The sequence below is a fragment of the Cupressus sempervirens genome, chromosome 4 (genome assembly GCF_028749045.1).
Source record: "Cupressus sempervirens isolate cs-2001-9-10 chromosome 4, ASM2874904v1, whole genome shotgun sequence".
Lineage (NCBI taxonomy): Eukaryota > Viridiplantae > Streptophyta > Pinopsida > Cupressales > Cupressaceae > Cupressus > Cupressus sempervirens.
In genome coordinates this window covers 549,910,183-549,931,041 of record NC_143121.1, presented here as the reverse complement: position 1 = coordinate 549,931,041, position 20,859 = coordinate 549,910,183, and the positions used below count along the sequence as shown (strand labels likewise).

Below are 20,859 nucleotides of genomic sequence, written 5' to 3'. Positions count from 1 at the left end.
TTTGAAGAAATCCTCAAAGAACTAAAGAATAAAAGCTTCGCTCTTGGAGTCCTCTTCACTATTGAAACACAGTAGTCTCAAATCTAAACAGAAAGTCAAGTCTAAACAGAGACCAAAACCCCCAAAAGAGAAGAAAAACACAGCAAATTCCCTTCCGAAACAAGCCGAATGAAGTTTAAATGTTTTCTCCTACTCCCTCAAAGCTTAGAAATATGTAATGTCAAGATCATAAACTTTCAGCGGTTAAAATCTTGTGGGAAATTCACAATATGCATGTGGAGAGAGGACATTGGGCCTAAAACAATGCAATCTTGATGGCAATGGGTGGTGCCCAAAAACCATCACGCCTATTAGGTTATTAGTGCCAAGCACGATACTATTCTTTCATTCAATTCAATTGACCTATCGACTTATAGACTTTTCAAGATTAAAAGAAACTTAAATGTTTATATCTTTTTCTAATTTTTTATTATTTTATAAAATTCATTTTTCATTCATTCTATTGGACCATACTATTTTTGGCAAGAGAAAAATCAATTTTCTTCAACAAAAATACAAGTATTTTCTAACAAGTCTATTGTGCATTAATGACAACTTATCTTTTCCACATTTGTGATAAGGATAAGATTCTCAAAAAAAAAATCATTTTTATCTTCCACCTCACAAATGAATGTCTAATCAATATTAATTATCACAATCTATTTTTCTTACAAAGTAAAAAATATAAAGTTAAATATTTTATATTTATTAGTTTTAGATTTATGTTTATTTTTGTTAATTGTAAAATGTTATTACTTTAAATTTATACTATATTTTACTAGCTACTATTTTACAACCTCACTCTAATTTTTTTATACCACTTTACAAATTGTGAGACTAATACTACCCTTCAAACTTACTAGATATTTTGGTAGTTTGAATTAAGTGATCAACATTTTTTTTTAAAAATCAAATATTTCAACTTATAACTCAATTGGTAGAAATGAGTAGTTCATTCATGTAATATAATTTCTATTGTTATTACCGATCAAAAAAATAATTTCTATTATTATTTATATATTTCTTAAAATAATATAATTATTAATATTTTAAAAATTCCCTTCAACTCTCTCTATCATTCTACCTTTACTTCCTTATAATAGCATATCATTCTCCCTTTTAGCTCTCTCTTCATATCCCACTTTTCTATCTATAAATCTCTATTTTCCTTCTTTTCCAATTATTGGTAAGAACTTTGACGCATTGCGTCTCTTGTTTAGTTCCCAATCAACGATTCCATTTCAACAACCCTAAATGTACCATAAAAAAATTAATTTTTAGTAAATGGGAGTCATATTAGTGATAACAATTTGTTTTCAGTATTGAGATTCTAATTCTATGGTTTAATATTCAAATTGATGGGCTTCAATTTATTTTAAAAGATACATATTATATATCCTCACATTAACAATAGAGCTAATAGAATTTCACAAATGCATATGCAAATATTTTCTACATAAAAAGTCATATTATACAAACATAGTGTAATAATATATAGTAAAATTTGAACCCTAAATCTCAACTCTAAATGAAGTTTAAATATTGATTGAACTTTGTCTCCAATTTGAACCTTAAATCTCAACCCTAAATGAAGTTTAAATATTGATGGAACTTCTCCTTTCATTTGTGATGTTAATAACACTTCTCTATTGATAAGGATATTCATTTAGAGGATTTGTGACATACTAACCACTATTGTGAAGAAGTTGACACCATAGAATTTAGATAAAGGTAAGAAATCACGTGAAATTTTAAGTGAAAATGAAAGCAAAGGAGTTCTATATAATTCCAAGGTTATGCTAAAAACCAACAAAGTAATAATAAATGTTCATTATTGGTGATTGTCAAGGGGTAACGTAAAATAGTTGGTTGCAAAAATTAACATGCTTTAACATCGCTAACAAGACTCCAAATTATGTGTTGTAATTTCTGGTATGAAACAAATTTTATCAAGAATACATAAAAACATAGAATTGTACTAGCCTATATGCAAATAGATAAATATTTAAAGGATTTATATCCTTTAATTTTGTATATATAACTCTGATTGCCACTAGGGATCAAGTCTTGTTGAGTGCAAGGCTTCAACACAATAAGGGATGAGGCTGGGATCGTGCCCTAAGTGATTTTGATGGCGTGGATGCCCCTTAGTTCTTGGCTCTAAGCTAAAGAGGCTTCAGGCATGTGTGGGCCCTTATCGGGTTCCTAAATCTTCAAGTGGTGGCCTTTGTTGGTTGGTAGGTCATAGGCCTCGTGCCTTGTTAGGCTATCTCACAGGTTTGAACCCTCCATCAAAAAAAGGGGGCTATTGAGAATTATATATAGTTTTTTTAGTTGTCATCAATTAAGTTCTTATTATTTTATATTTATTGAGTCTATCAAAATGAAAATGAAAATGAAAAAGTTTAAATTAAGTATGCCACAAACTTCCATAAATTTAGAAGATTAACTTGTGAGATTAAATTATATTACAATTCATGGGACCATCCATATTAAAAAAGAAAAATCTTAAAATTATCAATGTACCTATTGTTTTTTTTAAATACCCCATCTATGAAAGCCACCCTTAGTTTATGTAAGACAAATTATATGTTAAGTTATAATATTCTTCAAACTTCTATAAATTTAGAAGATTAACTTGTAAGATTAAATTATATTACAATTCATAGGACCATCCATATTTTTAAAAAATCTTAAAATTGTCATTTGTACCTATTGTTGTTTTTCAATACCCCATCTATGAAACCCAGGTGCCTTAGTAATTATATGTAAGACGTAAATTATATGTTAAGTTATAATATTCTTCCAATTTCTATATGATTTGAGCTAGGATTCCACCAAGTGATTTATAGTATTTTGATTAGGCTTCTAATAAATAATTAATATTTTAACTTTTAGATATAAATAGTACATTTTAAGAATTGATTTATTTAAATGGTTCATCTAAAATCATAAGGAGATTTCATAATCCATGATATATGCATAATGTTTATTTGGGTGGGATTGTGTTGCAATATTTTTACCATCAATATTTTAAATCATACTTAATGATCCATCATCTAGCATTCTCTCATCCTGATTGGATCATTGTATGATCTAAACTATTGATGATAAAACTATTGCGACACAATCACACCCAGATAAACATTGTGCACATACCTACTTTAGATGAACCTCCTAAACAAATAAGTTCTTAGAGAGTTTTATTTAAATAGAAGATATTAATGATTAGGCTAGTTTGTAATATTTAATTGTGAGTCATTCATCCAACAATGACACATGCAAGATAACTAATGTAAACATATTTATTTGATAAAAATAGAAGAACAATTCAAAACATTAGTAAAAGCTCTACAATCATGTCATGGAAGGAATCACATATAAACTACACACTCTTCAATCTTCATATGATTTTAACCATGGTTCTAATAATTATTTATTTTAATTATGATTCTGATATATTAGGACATTTTTTTGTCACTTAAATACTACATCTTCCACTTAAATAATAGATTCTAAGAATGATTTGATTGAGTTACCTGAATCATATTTTTGCAATAGGAATATTGAACCACAAAGAGATAAGATAATTCAAATATTAGTAAAATTGGAGAGTGGACAAAGAAAGATTAAGATGACACAAGATGTAATTTGATTTTGCCAATTCACAATTTCAATCTAAAGAAAGATTAAGATTGTCCATCAGAAATTTGGTCTCACTATTTCATAACTCCATTCAAAAGCAATTTGACTTTAACCTCTCACTATTTCATACCTCCAGTTAAAAATAATTTGACTTTTGCCTCTAACTATTTCATACCTCCACTAAAAAATAACTAGACTTCAGACCTTTACTAATAGAAAAAACACTTACTTTTCTAATTAATTGGCCAAAACATTAAATAAACTTTTTGTAAATGGAAAATAAGATCCATATATGATTTCAGAAATTCATAACTAACACATTAATTTTACTTTGTTTACTCAAAATCTATTCCCACTGCAAAATTATTCGGTATTATTGATCAAACTTATTTGAAAGATTTAATTGCAACCCACTCATTCAAAACAATGCATGCAAAAGAAATTAATGTAAAAATAAGCAATTGACAAAATTAGAAAACCAATTCAAAGCGAAAGTAAATATCTATGTAAAATACACTTAGAGGCATGACTTTACAACCTAGTGACTGCAATCTTCACCTTCCTATTACTAGGAGTGCCTTCAAACTCGAAGAACTTCTCTATATTAGAGATCCAATCCAACACAACATTGGTGTCCAATTTTCTGTCATAAGGAACAACTTCCATAGTAGGCTTTGAATGTGCCCTAGACAACACTCTCAACAATCTTTCCTCATCCTGATCTTCCTTAGGTTCTGGATTAGGGTTTGGTGATATTGGTTTACCATCACTCACATCATCAAGATGTGCTCCTCTCCTCTGGGTTGTCTTCGCGGTGTCTAATTTGGATGCAATTTGTCTTGACATATCCATAATAGTAGTGTCAACATTTCCTTTGCCATGAACCATCTTTACAAACAGGTTCTTGCAAGATTGTAACCCTCTGCATGTTATAGGTCAAATCTGCAGATTTGCCACCCTACAACCAAATCCAACTTAGGGTTCTACATGATCCAATCTCCACAAGGATGAGCCTCAAGCTCTAATACCATCTAATGCAAGAGGAATTGAAAAGCTAGGGCCATTAGAACACCTAACTATCCAATCAACTTGTTGAGTAACACAACGGAAGAACACAACACTAAGAACAACACCAAGGAGAGAAGAAACCTTGAAATGCTTTATTAATTCATCAAATTATTTGCATACATGCCCATTTGTTAAGCCTTTTAGGTTATGTCCAACAAAATACAACTTCAAAATCCAAGATCTAGCTTCAAATTCACTATATCAGGAACATCTACTCTCAACTCTCTAAGTCCCTAACCTAAACCAAATAGCCCTATTTATACTTGTCAAAATAACTTATAGAAGATTCTAGATCATTACATAATAGAAAGATTGACCTTTAAATAGCTTGCACACATCCCAAGACAAGATCCTTACCTTAAATTCGAGATCCAAATTAATAACATAAGTCTACTTAATCTAAGAACCAATCATAGACAAAATCAATCAAAGAAAGAACAGCTGGACACCACTAGATAGCTCGGTAGCAAATGACTCTTGGGAGTTACTGGAACTCACCAATACCTAGAAATTGGTAGCTACAATAACTTGATAACTATAGTAAGTTTGCCAACAATAGCTACAGTAACTCAACCAACATGGAATAATTCCACAGCAACAACAACTTGGAAACCACTGGCACTCGACTCCAACAAAGATGAGAAGGATAGCAACACAACCCAGGATGCTAAGAAAAAGGGTTCAATTATAAGAGAAGCACAAAGAGTGATGAAATTGATGAAAGCTTTGAATCTGATCATATTGAAGAGGAAGAGGAGGCTAGCAAGGAGCTAGAGGTTTCCATTCACATGGAGGTTAACCAACATGAGGTGGTTTCTTTCATCCTACATATCTTTGGGTGTAATTTGAAAGAGGAGGGAACTAGGGGAAATAAGGATATTATAGCTGATGAGAGGAGTTGCACTCATCAAAAGATGAGTGGGAAGATGAATTTAAAGCCCCTTTGAAGAATAGTGTGAACTCTAATCATCATCATTCTAGGGACTACGAGGGTAACCCAAACTTTCTCCCTTCTGATGATAATGATGATGGAAGGAAATAAATTTCTATCAACAGGGATTCTAAGGACTTCAATGACCCTAGAGATGGAATTATGCACATTCTTCAAATTGTTAAAGCTAGGTACACGTACTCATTGAGGATACAAATGGATGGTTTAGGAGATTAAAAATATTAATATCAACCATTAGGAGATTCGAAGAAAGGGAGATAACAAAAATGAATAGAGAGGTTTTGGCAGTAGAAATAATATTAAAAAAAGTATTTCAAAGCAAGACCTTGTGAGAAAAATAAATAGTGTAATTGAGAACCAACTGCATAATATAAATGATCATATTGAGATGAATTAAGCTATGCTTAGGAGCATCCTCCTGTATAATACAAAAAGTCTTAGGGAATCTAAGACCAATATCAGAGGTCTGCATGCTTTACTAGAGAGCTAGAAGGAGAAACAAGTCATTAATGTTGATAATGAAGATGAGTTTGTGATTAGTTTGCCTGTTGGACTGAGAAACTAAACTAGAGGCATCCCAAGGAAGAAAAATGAATTGGAGATAAAGGATAACATCAAGGAGAAGACCCACCTCAAAGTGTCTTTCTAAAGACATGATGATCTGGAGAAGGAAACATAAATCCTTCTTATGCAATTGGTCTAATTTGGTTTGGGTCTACCCTATTGTGGGCCTGTGTCGATTGTGTGTCTTGTTTTCTAGTTGTTTTTTTTTGGGTCTTTTTTGGTATGTTACATGTTCCTTAGATAACTATTGCTTTTCATGATATAATTGAATATATATCTACTTAGAGATTTACAAGGGTTTCAAGGCCCCTTCAAAACTTTTTTTCACCTTAATAAAATAACAAATGAATAAAATGCATGAAAATATACATTCAATGGCCTTGGCTATGAATACAAGTATAGACTTAAAAATTAGGAGAAAACATAAATAGATTTCATATGCTAATTTTAATGAAGCTCAATGTATGTTTATCATTTGAGGTTAGTTGGATGACAAATGTATCCTAACATGATAGCCTTGCAACAACCTTTTATTGCTTGAATAAAACATGTATAGTGGTGCAAAAAAAAGAGTATTGCAACTATTTAGTAGATAAACAACTTTTAATGTTTGTGAGACTAAGCGTAGTCTATAGAACAAATTTAGACGATATTAACTAATTTATTTGTCCATGAACTAGAAGTCTATTACATTAGCCTTATCTAAAAGATTCACCTAAAACAAAATGTTGAGGTGAGCATTGGAACAAGAAGAAAGAAGATTTTGATTGATCAAATATAGTGCAAGCTTTTGAATTTGAACACACACTGTGGGTTTTTGTTTTGTGCAAGCAATGGTGCTAGCTAACACAATGGAAACAAAAAGTTGGGTTAGTAAGACATCAGTTAGAGGTAGGAGGGATCCACATTCCAAGTTGTCAATGCTTCAAACATTGTTTAAGTCCTTCTAGCTAGCTTTTCTTCTAGTCATGACTCTAATTTATAAAGAAAATTTTCATAATAGATTTGAATATTATATTTTAAGTACCAATTTATTATAGTTTTTCATTTGAAAGTCTATTCACTTTTATACTTAGACCCTCTTAATATAATTTAAGATGAGTCATCTCAACAAATCACTGCTAAAAATATTTTGTTTACCCAAACTTATTATAATATGAAAATGGGATTTCTTTTCTGACTTCAAAGAAATTAAACACATTCCCCTTTTAAAAAAAACGGTGAAACGCAATCATACTACGATTATGTGTTATTCATAGCACAATTATTTGTAAATATATGTTATTAATAATTGAGCTGGTTTGAAAGATTGAACTGGTTTGAACAATGCATGAAAGAAAAAATAAACAAAAAATATCCATTTGGTAGAAATGGAGATTGGAAGCAGAAGTAAATGCTCTTCTGAATATTGATTGAGGAATCTTCAGTCGAGTTTAATTTAATGACATCTACAAAGTAATACAATCTATGAGATGAAAAGGAACTCGAGAATAATCAACAACAGATACCAATCAGGAGCCCATGACAACCACAATATCGACCTAAACAAAATCATTTTGCATTTATGATGGCTACAAACTCATAATTTTTTATTCATTTCCAAAATGATACTCTGATACACCAATGAAATCCTCCTTCCTTAATGTCTGCAGATCTTAACTAATAGTCAGTAATATTCAGCATTGGCTGTTCCATTTTCTTGTTTGTATTAAGCATCTTCCCCTTCATCATCACTTAAATCAACGTCTCTCACATACTTCTTCCATAGCCAATGCTGTTTCCACACTTTCTCTGCCATTTCTTCAATTGGCACATTCTTTGTCTCAGGAAGGAGAAAGAATACAAATATAGTCATGATTAAAATCCAACCAGCAAAGAAAAAGAAAATCCCAAATTTTAAATGGCAAAGAGTGGACAAGAATGCCTGTGCAATGACAAAGGTGAAGACAAAGTTAGCACACACAGTGAGGCTCTGTCCCGCTGATCTAGTTTCCAGTGGAAATATTTCACTGGGAATCAGCCATCCAAGAGGCCCCCATGACCATGAAAATGCTGAAACAAATGTGCACACCATAACCACTATCACAATAGCTGTGCTACGAGAAAGATGTTCACCCTGTTTGAAGCCTACTCCCAACAGAACTCCAATTATCACCTGCAAGTCAAAACGACTCCTTAAAACATATTGCTCAAATTTAATCAACATAAAGAACTATTAATGGTCTGTTAATGATATTAGATTTTTATAATCTGTTGTTTCTGGATTATCTATTTGTAATTTTTTTATTAGACTATGTCAAACTTTTGTGTCAACATATTAGATCACACTCTTTAATTCAGTATTAGAATAAGAGATGAAAGCTGAAAAGAACTGACACAAATATGATTCAGATAAGGAAAGAAAACTTGCTGGATGGCTTTTATGATAAATAAAGCTTTCCCTCTATAACAGTTTATGGAGTGTGATTTTAAATGTTGATGTACACTCTGTATCTTGATGATAGATGTAGAGTGTGATTGAAATGTTTATGTAAAACTTACATAATCTAGTCTAAAGGAACAGAGTGCTATCAAAATCATTGATTAAAAAATTTATACAGAAATATTAGGGATAAGTAAGTTCTTTATCCTCCCAATGAATCATGAAATGTAATTGAAAATATTGATACAAATAACTTACATACTCTAGTCCATAAATAATACCAATGAGTTAAAAGAATGAATGAATAAATACTATATCTTAGTGATGGATCATGGAGGACCATGTGATTTACGACATTGATGCAAGAAACCTATACAGATTTCAAAAACAACAGCAAGAAGAACTATCTAGATTCTTATAATAGGTTACCGAATGTGATTTCAAATATTTATAGAAAAGACTTACCTTAGTCTAATTCAGAAACAATAGAAATGAACTAGTTTCATATTGTCATGATAGATCATGAAATATTATCTAAAATATTGCTATATTTTAATGATAGATCATAGAAATAAATTAACTTTATATTTTAGTGATAGATCATAGAATGTAATCAGAAACAACAAATGACATCAGCACTTTCTGATCCTTGTAATAGATTAGAGAGCATATGATCTAAAATATCATTACAGAAGACTTACACAATCTAATCCAAACATAAGAGAGACTTAAAAAACTGATATATTTACCTGGGTAATAAACATCTGCACCCCGGCCTCAATAAGAAGCATTCTGCGCCCCACTCTATCAACGGAGAATATTGAAATTGTAGTGCCAACAAGATTTACTACACCAGTAATGATAGCAGAGTAGAGCGAAGCATCACTCTTGAATCCCAATGACTGAAAGAGCAGAGGTGCATAAAACATAATGGCGTTGATACCAGTGAATTGTTGAAAGATTTGAAGGCAGATTGTTATGACAACTTGAGGCCTGTTTCTACGCTTCCATAGGTCTCTGAATGGATGCTTAACTTGTTGTGCCATTCGACTGGCCTCCACCAACTCATTGAACTCTGGATCTACATTGTTTGTTCCTCTGATCTTTCTCAGTACATCTCTGCCCTCTTGTAGGTATCCTCTTTCAACAAGGCTGTTGGGTGTTTCCACTATAAACAAGGAGCCCACTGTGAGAAGAACTGCAGGAACTCCTGCTAGACCCAGTGAAAGCCTCCACCCCCATGGCTTGATTTTTTCAGCTCCGTAGTTTACCACATTGGCAAATAGAATCCCTAACGTTGTATTTAGCTGGAACAGAATGTTCAGGGCGCCTCTTATCCTGGCTGGTGCTATCTCAGATAGGAAAAGTGGAACTACCTGCAACATCAGATGATTTACACATTGTGTCAAATCCTGATCCTTTATCATTTGAGTTTGAAAATTGAAATCTTGGCTATAATCTATTATCATGCATGACTGAATATCATCAGGTTTTCACAATCTATGAATTTGATATTTTTCTTATATATCACATTCTCTAATCTATCATCATGATATTATTTATCATTATATTTTTACATATTCTTGCATCATCTTGACGATAGATCACAAAGTGGAATACTGGAATACAGTATATCGATGCTAAGAATTTTTATACAGTCCAATTTAGAAACAACAAAACTTTCGACCATTGATGAAGTTTGATGTGAAATATCTATGTAAAATACACTTAGATCTAGAAGGATCTCATACTAACATCATGAATTGTCAAAATGTTGTATCTTCAACTTTACTATAGTGCCTATTTGATTAGTAAATCAGACCTTAAATTTCATTTGTAAACATTTGCTACAATCCATCATCATCATCGAGATGTTAGAGTTGAAAGAAGAAAGAAGATCTAAAAATGGACTATGTGAGCTAAAACATTGATACTGAAAATGATAACTTGAAGATGTGAGCCATCATTCAATCTTCTTTTTACTTTCATGATACATATATGATCCAGAAGATTAATGCTTTAAAAACAATACGAATATATATCAACTACAAAATTGATTCAAATAATCTTTTATAAATCCAAAAACATCTTTTATACTAATGAAATCTAATGCTACCTGAGTAGCAAACCCGACCCCACATCCGAGCAAAATTCTTCCGAGGATAAGCATCAGAAGATTAACAGCTGCTGCATTCAATGCCACCCCACCAATAAAAAATAAGCCAGCAATTAGCATGGTAGGTTTCCGACCGAAATTTTTTGTTGTATATGACGCAAAGATTGTCGCTACAACACCCGCCATATACAGAGACGATGTGAATAGCTGGATTTTTTCATCGTCGTATTTGCAGTATACAGTTTCATGGTGGGGTTTTTTCTTTCTAATATACACAGCTGGGAAAAATTTCTCCAGAAAGTCATCCATCGATGTAACCCCACCTGAAAATGAACATGAAAATATTAGAAGAGCAATGTTACAACTAAGCCAATATTTGCCAATATTATCCATGTCAACTAAAAAGATTGTAGCTTTAACAAGTCCGATAGAAGAGATGAGTATAATTTTCAGATAGGTTGGTTGAATTGAATGAATAAGGATAATAGTTCTTTTTTATTGATTACACCACCTAACAAGATTCAAATGCTGAGAGATATTGTATAAGAAATGAGACCCAAATCATATTTAGATGACTTTTTCAAAATGAACAACCTATTTCCATCACGAACAGTTAAAAAAACCCTATGAACATAGCGATAATAATGTACAAATGGGAACAAGTACATAAAGTCCTTGAGGAAGAAAATGAAAGCAAAACATACCAGAAACTCCAATGTCATAGCCAAACATCAACCCACCAGTTGCAGCCAAGATGCATGTGATAACAACATAAGGCGTTATGTAACCCTCAAACTCCATTACCACCGATTTCCTCCTAAGTGAAAAACCCATGGCAGGCATTTTGAAGAAATCCTCAAAGAACTAAACAATAAAAACTTCGATCTCGGAGTCCTCTTGACTATTGAAACACAGTAGTCTCAAATCTAAACAGAGATTCAAGTCTAAACAGAGACCAAAACCCCCAAAAGAGAAGAAGAACACAGCAAATTCCCTTCCGAAACAAGCCGAATGAAGCTTAAATGTTTTCTCCTACTCCCTCAAACCTTAGAAATATGTAACGTTAAGATCATATACTTTCAGCGGTTAAAATCTTATGGGAAATTCACAATATGCATATGGAGAGAGGACATTGGACCTAAAACAATGCAATGGCTTTTGGCTACTATAAAGTCGTCGTTGAATTTTGAAATCTTGATGGCAATGGGTGGTGCCCAAAAAACATCACGCGTATTAGGTTATTAAGTTCCCAATCAACGATTCCATTTCAACAACCCTAAATGTAGCATCAAAAACATTAGTCCTTAGTAAATGGGAGCCATTATGTTGAACATTGGGTTGGAAAAATGATATGATTTGAGTTTTAAAAGGGAAATATTTATTTTTATATAAATGAAATGGAAAATAAAATTATTATTAATTGTTTTATAATTCAAATAAATAATACTGATAACAATTTGAGATTCTAATTCTATGGTTTGATATTCAAATTGATGGGCTTCTATTCATTTTAAAAGATACATATTATATATTCTCACATTAACAATAGATGTAATAGAATTTAGCAAATGAATATGCAAATACTTTTTATGTAAAAAGTCATACTATACAAACATAGTGTAATAATATATACTAAAATCTAAACCCTAAATCTCAACTCTAAATGAAGTTTAAATATTGACCGAATTTCATCTCCAATTTGAACCTTATATCTCAACCCTAAATTAAGTTTAAATATTGATAGAGCTTCTCCTTTCATTTGTGATGTTAATAACACTTCTCTATTGATAAGGATCTTCATTTAGAGGATTCATTACATACTAACCACTATCTGTGAAGAAGTTGACACCATAGAATCTAGGTAATGGTAAGAAATCACATGAAGTTTTAAGTGAAAATGAAAGCAAAGGAGCTCTATATAAGTCCAAGGTTATGCTCAAAAGCAACAAAGTAATAATAAATGTTTATTATTGGTCATTGTCAAGGGTTAATGTAAAATAGTTGCTTGCAAAAATCAAGATGCTTTAACATCTCTAACAAGACTCCGAATTATGAGTTGTAATTTGTGGTACGAGACAAATTTTATCAAGAATACATAAAAACATAGAATTGTACTTGCCTACATGCAAATAGATAAATATTTAAAAGATTTATATCCTTTTGATTTTGTATGTATAACTCCAATTGAGATGGGGCTATAATTTTCCCACTAATTTAGCATTTTTAAAAGAATATTTGAGAATTATATAATAATTTTTTAGTTGTCACCAATTAAGTCCCTATTATTTTATATTTATTCAGTCTATCAAAATGAAAATGAAAATGACAATAAAAAGAGTAAGATTGTGACAATAAAAAGAGTAAAATTAAGTAAGCCACAAACTTCCATAAATTTAGGAGATAAACTTGTAAGATTAAATTATATTACAATTCATGGGACCATCCATATTTAAAAAAATCTTTAAATTTTCAATTATACCTATTTTTTTAGGATACCCCATCGATGAAACCCACCCTTAGTAGTTATATGTAGAACAAATTATATGTTTAGTTATAATATTCTTCCATTCTCTATATGATTTCAGCTAGGATTCTACCAAGTGATTTATAGTATTTGAATTAGGCTTCTAATATACAATTAATATTTTAACTTTTAGTTATAAATAACACATTTTAAGCATTGATTTATTTAAATGGTTCATCTAAAATTATACATACTTTAAATGCACAATGTTTATTTGGGTGGGAATGTGTTGCAATATTTTTATCATCAATATTCCAAATCATACTCAATGATCCATCATCATAGAATTCTCTCATCTTGATTGGATCATTCAATATGATCTAAAATGTTGATGATAAAACTATTGCAACACAATCACACTAAGATAAACATTGTGCACATACCTACTTTAGATGAACCTCCTAAGCAAATCAATTCTTAAAGAATTTTATTTAAACAGAAGATATTAATTATTAGAATGGTTTGTAAGGTTTCATTGTGAATCATTCATCCAGCAATGACACATGCAAGATAAATAAAGTAAATATATTTATTTGAAAAAAAATAGAAAAACAATTCAAAACATTAGTAAAAGTTCTATAATCATGTCATGGAAGGAATCACATATAAACTACATATTCTTCAATCTTCACATGATTTTAACCATGGTTCTAATAATTATTTATTCTAATTATGATTCCAATTTATTAAGGAGATTTTCTTGATATGAATTTCACTTGAACAGTACTTCTTCCACTTAAATAATAGATTCTAAGAATGATTTGATTGAGTTACTTGAATCACTTGTTGTCAATAGGAATATTGAACCACAAAGAGGTAAGGTAATTCAAAGATTAGTAAAAATGGAGAGTGGAGAAAGAAAGATATTAAGATGACACAAAGGTGTAATTTGATTTCACTAGTTCATAATTCCAATCAAAAGAAAGATTAACATTGTCCATCAGAAATTTTGTCTCATTAGTTCATAACTCTATTCAAAAACAATTTGACTAAAAGCTATTTGACTTTAGCCTCTTACTGTTTCATACTTCGAATCAAAAATAATTTAACTTTATCCTCTCACTGTTTCATACCTCCACTCAAAAATAACTAGACTACAGACCTTTACTAATAGAAAAAGCACTCACTTTTCTAATTAATTGGCCAAAACATTAAACAAACTTTTTTTTTAATGGAAAAAAAATCCCATATATTTTGTTTACTCAAAATCTGTTCCCTAACTAAAACATTAATTTTATTTTGTTTACTCAAAATCTGTTCCCACTGCAATTATTCGGTATTTATTGATCGGACTGATTTGAAAGATTTAATTGCAGCCCACTCATTCAAAACAATGCATGCAAGAGAAATTAATGTAAAAATAGGCAATTGACAAAATTAAAAAAGCAATTCAAAGCAGAAGTAAATAATCTCCTGAGCATTGAGAAACCTGCAGTCTTGCAGTCATACATATTTCTTAATAACATTTACTAGATCAGACAATCAATGACAAATTTGGACTCTTAACAATAGCCCACAAAAAATACCCATCAACTAGCCACAACCACAATAACTAGCTAAGCAAAGTCGTTTCACATTTGTGATGGCCATTCGACTCGTTTAATTTTACTCATATCCAAAATGCAGTTAAAAAGTTTGCTCATACGTCAATGCAATCTGCTTTAATTAGCAAGAATCAGCATCGATTCTTCCACTTCCATATTTGGGATGTGCATCTCCTTCATCATCATCAGTTAAATCAACATCTCTCACATACGTCTTCCAAAACCAATGCTGCTTCCACACTTTCTCTGTCATTTCTTCAATTGGCACGTTTTTTGTCTCAGGAAGGAGAAACAGTACAAATATGGTCATCACTGAAACCCACCCAGCAAAGAAGAAGAAAATCCCATATTTGAAACGGCATAGCATAGACAGGAATGCTTGTGCAATGACAAAAGTGAAGACAAGGTTAACACAAACTGTAATACTTTGTCCTGCAGATCTGGTTTCCAATGGAAATGTTTCACTGGGAATCAACCACCCAAGAGGCCCCCATGACCATGCAAAGGCTGAAACGAATGTGCACACCATCAGCACTATAATTATAGCTGTGGTTTTGGAAAGCTCTTCGTCCTGTTTTAAGCCTACTCCCAATAGAACTCCAATCACCACCTGCAAGGTCAAAAGATTTTGTTAAAACATATTGTTCTGATAATTCTGATCATTATTATTTCTATAATTTCTGTAAGCTTTTTTCATCAACATTAGGAATCATAGTTTTGATCTATCATCAAGATAATAGAAAGTTAGAACTATAAAGACCATAGATGTCAAGCTGATGGAAAAACTTATACAGCATCTATTACAAAGTATAAAGTTCGCTCTCTATTTCTCTGATAATAGATTATAGAATATGAATGATAAAAACAACTCAACAGATTGCACGATCCAAAAAGTTGATAGAAAACTGACACATATCATCTATTATTGATGCAAAGAACTTACACAGACTGAGACTCTGGTGGAAAAGTTGATAGAAAACTGACACATATCATCTACTATTGATGCAAAGAACTTACACAGACACAGACTGTGGTGGAAAAGTTGATAGAAAAATATAGTTATAGGATGTAAGCGAAAACACTGATGGGAAAAACTTGAACTGATTGTATGATCTGAAAAGTTGATAGGAAACTGACACATAACTGCATCTACGCTTGCTACAAACAACTTGCACAGACTGTCAGAGTGGTCTGAAAAGTTGATTGAACAATTTCCAATTATGGTGAATAAAATCAGCTCCCTGGATTATAAAATGCTAGACAAAATACTGGTGAGAAAACCTAAACAGATTGCACAATCTGAAAAGTTGATAAAAGATTGACACATAGCATCTACTATTGGTGCAAAGAACTTACACAGACTGAGACTTGGTCCAAAAGTTGATAGAAAAATTTACACAGCATCTACTATAGTGGATGAAGTTAGCTCTCTACTGTTCTGGTGATGTATTATAAAATGTGAGTCAAAACACTGATGCAGATTGCATGATCTGAAAAGTTGATAGAAAAATGACGCATAACATCTATTATGAATGCAAAGAACTTACACAGAGTGTAAGAGTGGCCTGAAAAGTTGATAGAAAAATTTACGCATAGCATTTAGTATAATGGATAAAGTCAGGTCTCTGGATTAGGAAGTAGGATCCAAAACATTGATACAATATGTTTACACAAAGTATTAACTTTAAAAAAATGAATACTCTCTATATCCAATAATAGATCATGGAATAACATCCAAAACATTAAGACAATAAACATAAACATGTGTTATTTAGAAACAGAAATGATGAAACTCTCTACATCTTGATAATGGATTACAGAAAAAATAGTTTTCAAAATAGTTGAAATAAAATAGAGCCTAACCTAGATACAGCAACAAGCAACAAGCAACAATGAGAACTCTGTATATTCTCAATGCTCATAATAGATTATGATCAGAATGAACTCACACAATCTAATAAAAATGATATGTTTACCTGAGAAATAAACATCTGCACCCCGGCCTCAATAAGAAGCATTCTACGCCCAGCTCTATCAACTGAGAATATTGAAATTACAGTGGCAAGAACATTGACTGCACCTGTAATGACTGAAGAGTAGAGCGAAGCATCATTCTTGAATCCCAGTGTCTGAAACAGCACAGGTGCATAAAACATAATGGCGTTGATACCAGTGAACTGTTGAAAGATTTGCAGGCAGATTGTTATGACAACCTGAGGCCTGTTTCTGCGCTTCAACAGGTTTTTGAATGGATGCTTAACTTGCTTTGCCATTCGACTCGCCTCCACCAGTTCATTGAACTCTGGATCTACATTATTTGTTCCTCTAATCTTTCTCAGAACAGCCTTACCCTCTTCAAGAAATCCTCTTTCAACCAGGCTGTTGGGTGTTTCCACGATAAACAAGGATCCCACTGTGAGGAGGAGTGCAGGAATTCCTGCTACACCCAGTGAAAGCCTCCATCCCCACGGCCTTATTTTCTCCGTTCCGTAGTTTACCAGGTTGGCAAATAGAATCCCTATCGTTGTATTTAACTGGAAGAGAATGTTTAGGGCGCCTCTTATCCTGGTTGGTGCGACCTCAGATAGGAAAAGTGGAACCGCCTGCATCATCAGAATCAACATGAATGTGATTCACAAGGAAAACAAATCTTAAAATTTTATTTTTATCAATCTATGAAACATCTGAAATATAGCAATATCTCATACAAATATGATGATTTTGTGTGGGTGCTTGTAGTAAAGCTTCATTCCTATATTAAAAGTGTTAAATAGTCAAAATCGATTCATTTTTTGAACTTTGGTCCATTTTAATAAATAAAATTTTATATTTTCTAAAATAAATAAAACTGGAATAGAAATACTATTCATTTTTTAAACTTTGGTCCATTTTAATAAATAAAATTTTATGTTTTCTAAAATAAATAAAACTGGAATAGAAATATGTATTCCAATTCCATTTTTTTAAGTGAAATTTCAAATCTTCATTTTTGAACCAAATTTAGAATACATATTCCTATTCACAATTCCGATTTGGTACACTGACAGAGAGAATTTGAAGTATTAAGAATTTACATATGCCTATTCCACTCATATTCCCACTGCCAAATGAAAGAGTAGCTAATTTTGTGTACCTGATTAGCGAATCCCACCCCACATCCGAGAAAAATTCTTCCGAGAATAAGCATGAAGAGATTAATGGCTGCCGCATTCAACACCACCCCAGCTACAAAGAACAAGCCTGCAATGAGCATGGTGGGTCTCCGACCGTAATTCCTGGTTGTATACGACGCAAAGAAGGTCGCCACAAGGCCCGCCAGATAGAGAGACGATGTGAACAGCTGAAGGTTTTCATTGTCATATTTGCAGTACGCATTTTCGTGGACTTCTTTCTTTTTCAGATACACGACTGGGAAAAATTTCTCCAGAAAATCATCCATCGACGTGACCCCGCCTACATATGAACATGGATGTAGTCAGAAGCCAGACACATCGCGAGTATTTATAAGCAATGGGAATTTTGCATATCGGCTTCATTTACAGAAAAAAAACACAAATTTTCAGTACAACCCAAAGCAATATTGCATTTAAGGCTAAGAACTTCATATGAGGCGTTGAAATGAAAATGGGTATCAAAAAGTTTACAATGCATAATCCCATTTGGATACAACATAAAGAATGAGGTAACAATCACCTATCATGATTTAAATTACATTTCTTTTGATGAAACCGATACACCTCAATCTTTAGTTCTGAGATATCAATATGCAGTGGGATCAGCTTCATATCTTTCAACAGATTTTAAATAGATACAAATACCCTTTAGTCCTGTATCAATTAAAAAACTTATGTTCTCATATCATAAATAAAGATCAGACTGAAGATTGGTTAACAGAGATAAAGCATCAAATGATCATCGTTCAATGGATCGATTAAGAATAATAGTTCTTCCTTGACAAATTCACTGTACTATAATCAAGATCCTCTAAACAAACTATTACAATACAATGAATACCCTTCAATCCTTAACTCTTACAATTTGACTTAAAATTCCCGTACGGACACAAGATCCTTGATGAAGAACTCACAGATATGTGAAAAGACAAACAAACCAACCTGAAATCCCAATGTCATAGCCAAACATGAGCCCGCCGCTTGCCGCCAAGATACAAGTGATAACAACATAAGGCGTTATTCTCCCTTCAAACTCCATCGTCTCCTTCCCTCCAACAGAAATACTCATGGCAGGCATTTTCACACAATCCTTCGATCAAACCCAAAAAACACAAGCTGGTCTCTTCAAGTCCTTAAAATAAAAACCCTAGAGACCAGCAGATGCCCACCCAAACGAAACTCAAACAAACAAATACTTCTCCTATTCCTCCACCAGACCATACGGATTTATAGCGCCACAATTCATCATATGATTTCCTATCCGAAAAAACACTACAAAGATTTATGTCAACTGCACAACTTTAAAGGACAGTAAAGACAGCCCAGTACAACCATTTCCCTCCCCTACTATGAAGGAACATTTGTACCCCAACTCATAAAAGAACCCTGCCTGCCACGTAAGCATAGATCCTACGGCCCACATCTAGCCCATCTCTCAAGAAGCCTCCCTCTCCACCGTCCGACCTACCCACAGAGTTCCACCCTCCATGACATGCATCTGCCTGTATTTTTCCATGATAAGGTCAAAAACTTTATGGTTGAAATTTTATGGGAAACCTGCAAAACCCACCTGGGCAGAGGACTTTGGACCTTTGTTGCCACCTGGCGTTTAGAAATGAGAGGATCTAGGCAACTGCATTAATATACCCTCGGCGAAAACATATCTAAAAACAAAACAAGAGCACTGTTATGATTTGGGTGTTGTTTGGACGTGGCCTTTCAACATCGTGAATTGCTCAAAGCATTGAATTCATCCATATGAGCGTGGAAAATATAAATGCGTAGGTATTAACGGATAAACTATACATTTCCAAACTTGTTCTTGGAGTTGGGAAACACTGTTGGCAATGGGTGGTGTCCATGACATTATGCCTATTTGGACACTAGTTTCTCAACTAACGTTTGTCTTTTCACAAACAAACCCGTCCCTTTAGAACTTACCTTGTTTGTCTCTAAGGGCTACATTTATCATGTGGCTCACTCTCCAAGGGCATATCAAAATGCTTTCTTAGGTATAGAGAAAATTTGAAGTCAGTTTTATTTAGGTGTATTACAACATGATCTTGTCACTAAATCAAATGCTCATTGTGCTGATTTTAAAAACTTTATTCTAATGAATTGAAGCTATGATGTTAACATCATATTATAGTAAACTGAAGTTCCATCATCTTAACATCGTGGATGATAATTCTTAGATAACTTTTTTTGGATAGATAAGGTTAATATGGGTGGATAAGTATTCGCTAGTATTTTAGATATGGATGAGGTGTAGAATAATGTTCTATTGTTAATGGTCATTGGTCTATTGGTGAAGTTGAATGACTCACAAAGAACCCACCAAGGATCAAATCCTGTTGAGTGCAAGGCTCTAGCACCATAAGGGATGAGATTGGTATCATGCCCCCAATGATTTTGATCAGTGTGGGACTTGTAACATTGGAGTTGGAGATGTGATAGGTCTATGCATTTAAGATGTTTTTTAGAATTTGAATTTATAGTTATAGTATCATAGTTGGGTTTTTCCAAACATATCCTCGTGTAGGATGATTCTTCTCAAATAATATTTACTTTAATAGATAAGTTTGGAGTGGATTAATTACTTGAACAATATTTTATATGGATAAGGTGTAAGATTACTTTTGATTATTCTATAATTAAAACACATGAGCTTTTGCTAGAGTGGTACATGAGTTTTAATAGTAATTTTAGAGATGTGAAATCTCTATTCATGTAAGATGTGTTTAGAGCTTGAATTTGTGATATTAAGACCATACTTTAGTTTTTCAAATATGGCATAATGTACGATGAGTAT

The 20,859-nt window shown here is 32.5% G+C and overlaps 2 protein-coding genes across 2 annotated transcripts; both read right to left on the bottom strand.

Moving 5' to 3' along the window:
* Positions 1 to 7,976: 7,976 nt before the first annotated feature.
* Positions 7,977 to 11,649, bottom strand: LOC149562363 (sugar transport protein MST4-like). Its single transcript, XM_089823874.1, has 4 exons — positions 11,511 to 11,649; positions 10,807 to 11,129; positions 9,440 to 10,066; positions 7,977 to 8,423 (listed from the first exon to the last, which is right to left on the bottom strand). The coding sequence occupies exons 1-4, from the start codon at positions 11,647 to 11,649 to the stop codon at positions 7,977 to 7,979; spliced, it is 1,536 nt and encodes a 511-aa protein (XP_089680000.1).
* A 3,183-nt stretch (positions 11,650 to 14,832) lies between these two features.
* On the bottom strand, positions 14,833 to 19,379 carry LOC149562362 (sugar transport protein MST4-like). Its single transcript, XM_089823873.1, has 4 exons — positions 18,990 to 19,379; positions 18,008 to 18,327; positions 16,851 to 17,477; positions 14,833 to 15,484 (listed from the first exon to the last, which is right to left on the bottom strand). The coding sequence occupies exons 1-4, from the start codon at positions 19,123 to 19,125 to the stop codon at positions 14,996 to 14,998; spliced, it is 1,572 nt and encodes a 523-aa protein (XP_089679999.1). The 5' UTR covers positions 19,126 to 19,379; the 3' UTR covers positions 14,833 to 14,995.
* Between the last annotated feature and the right edge of the window lie 1,480 nt (positions 19,380 to 20,859).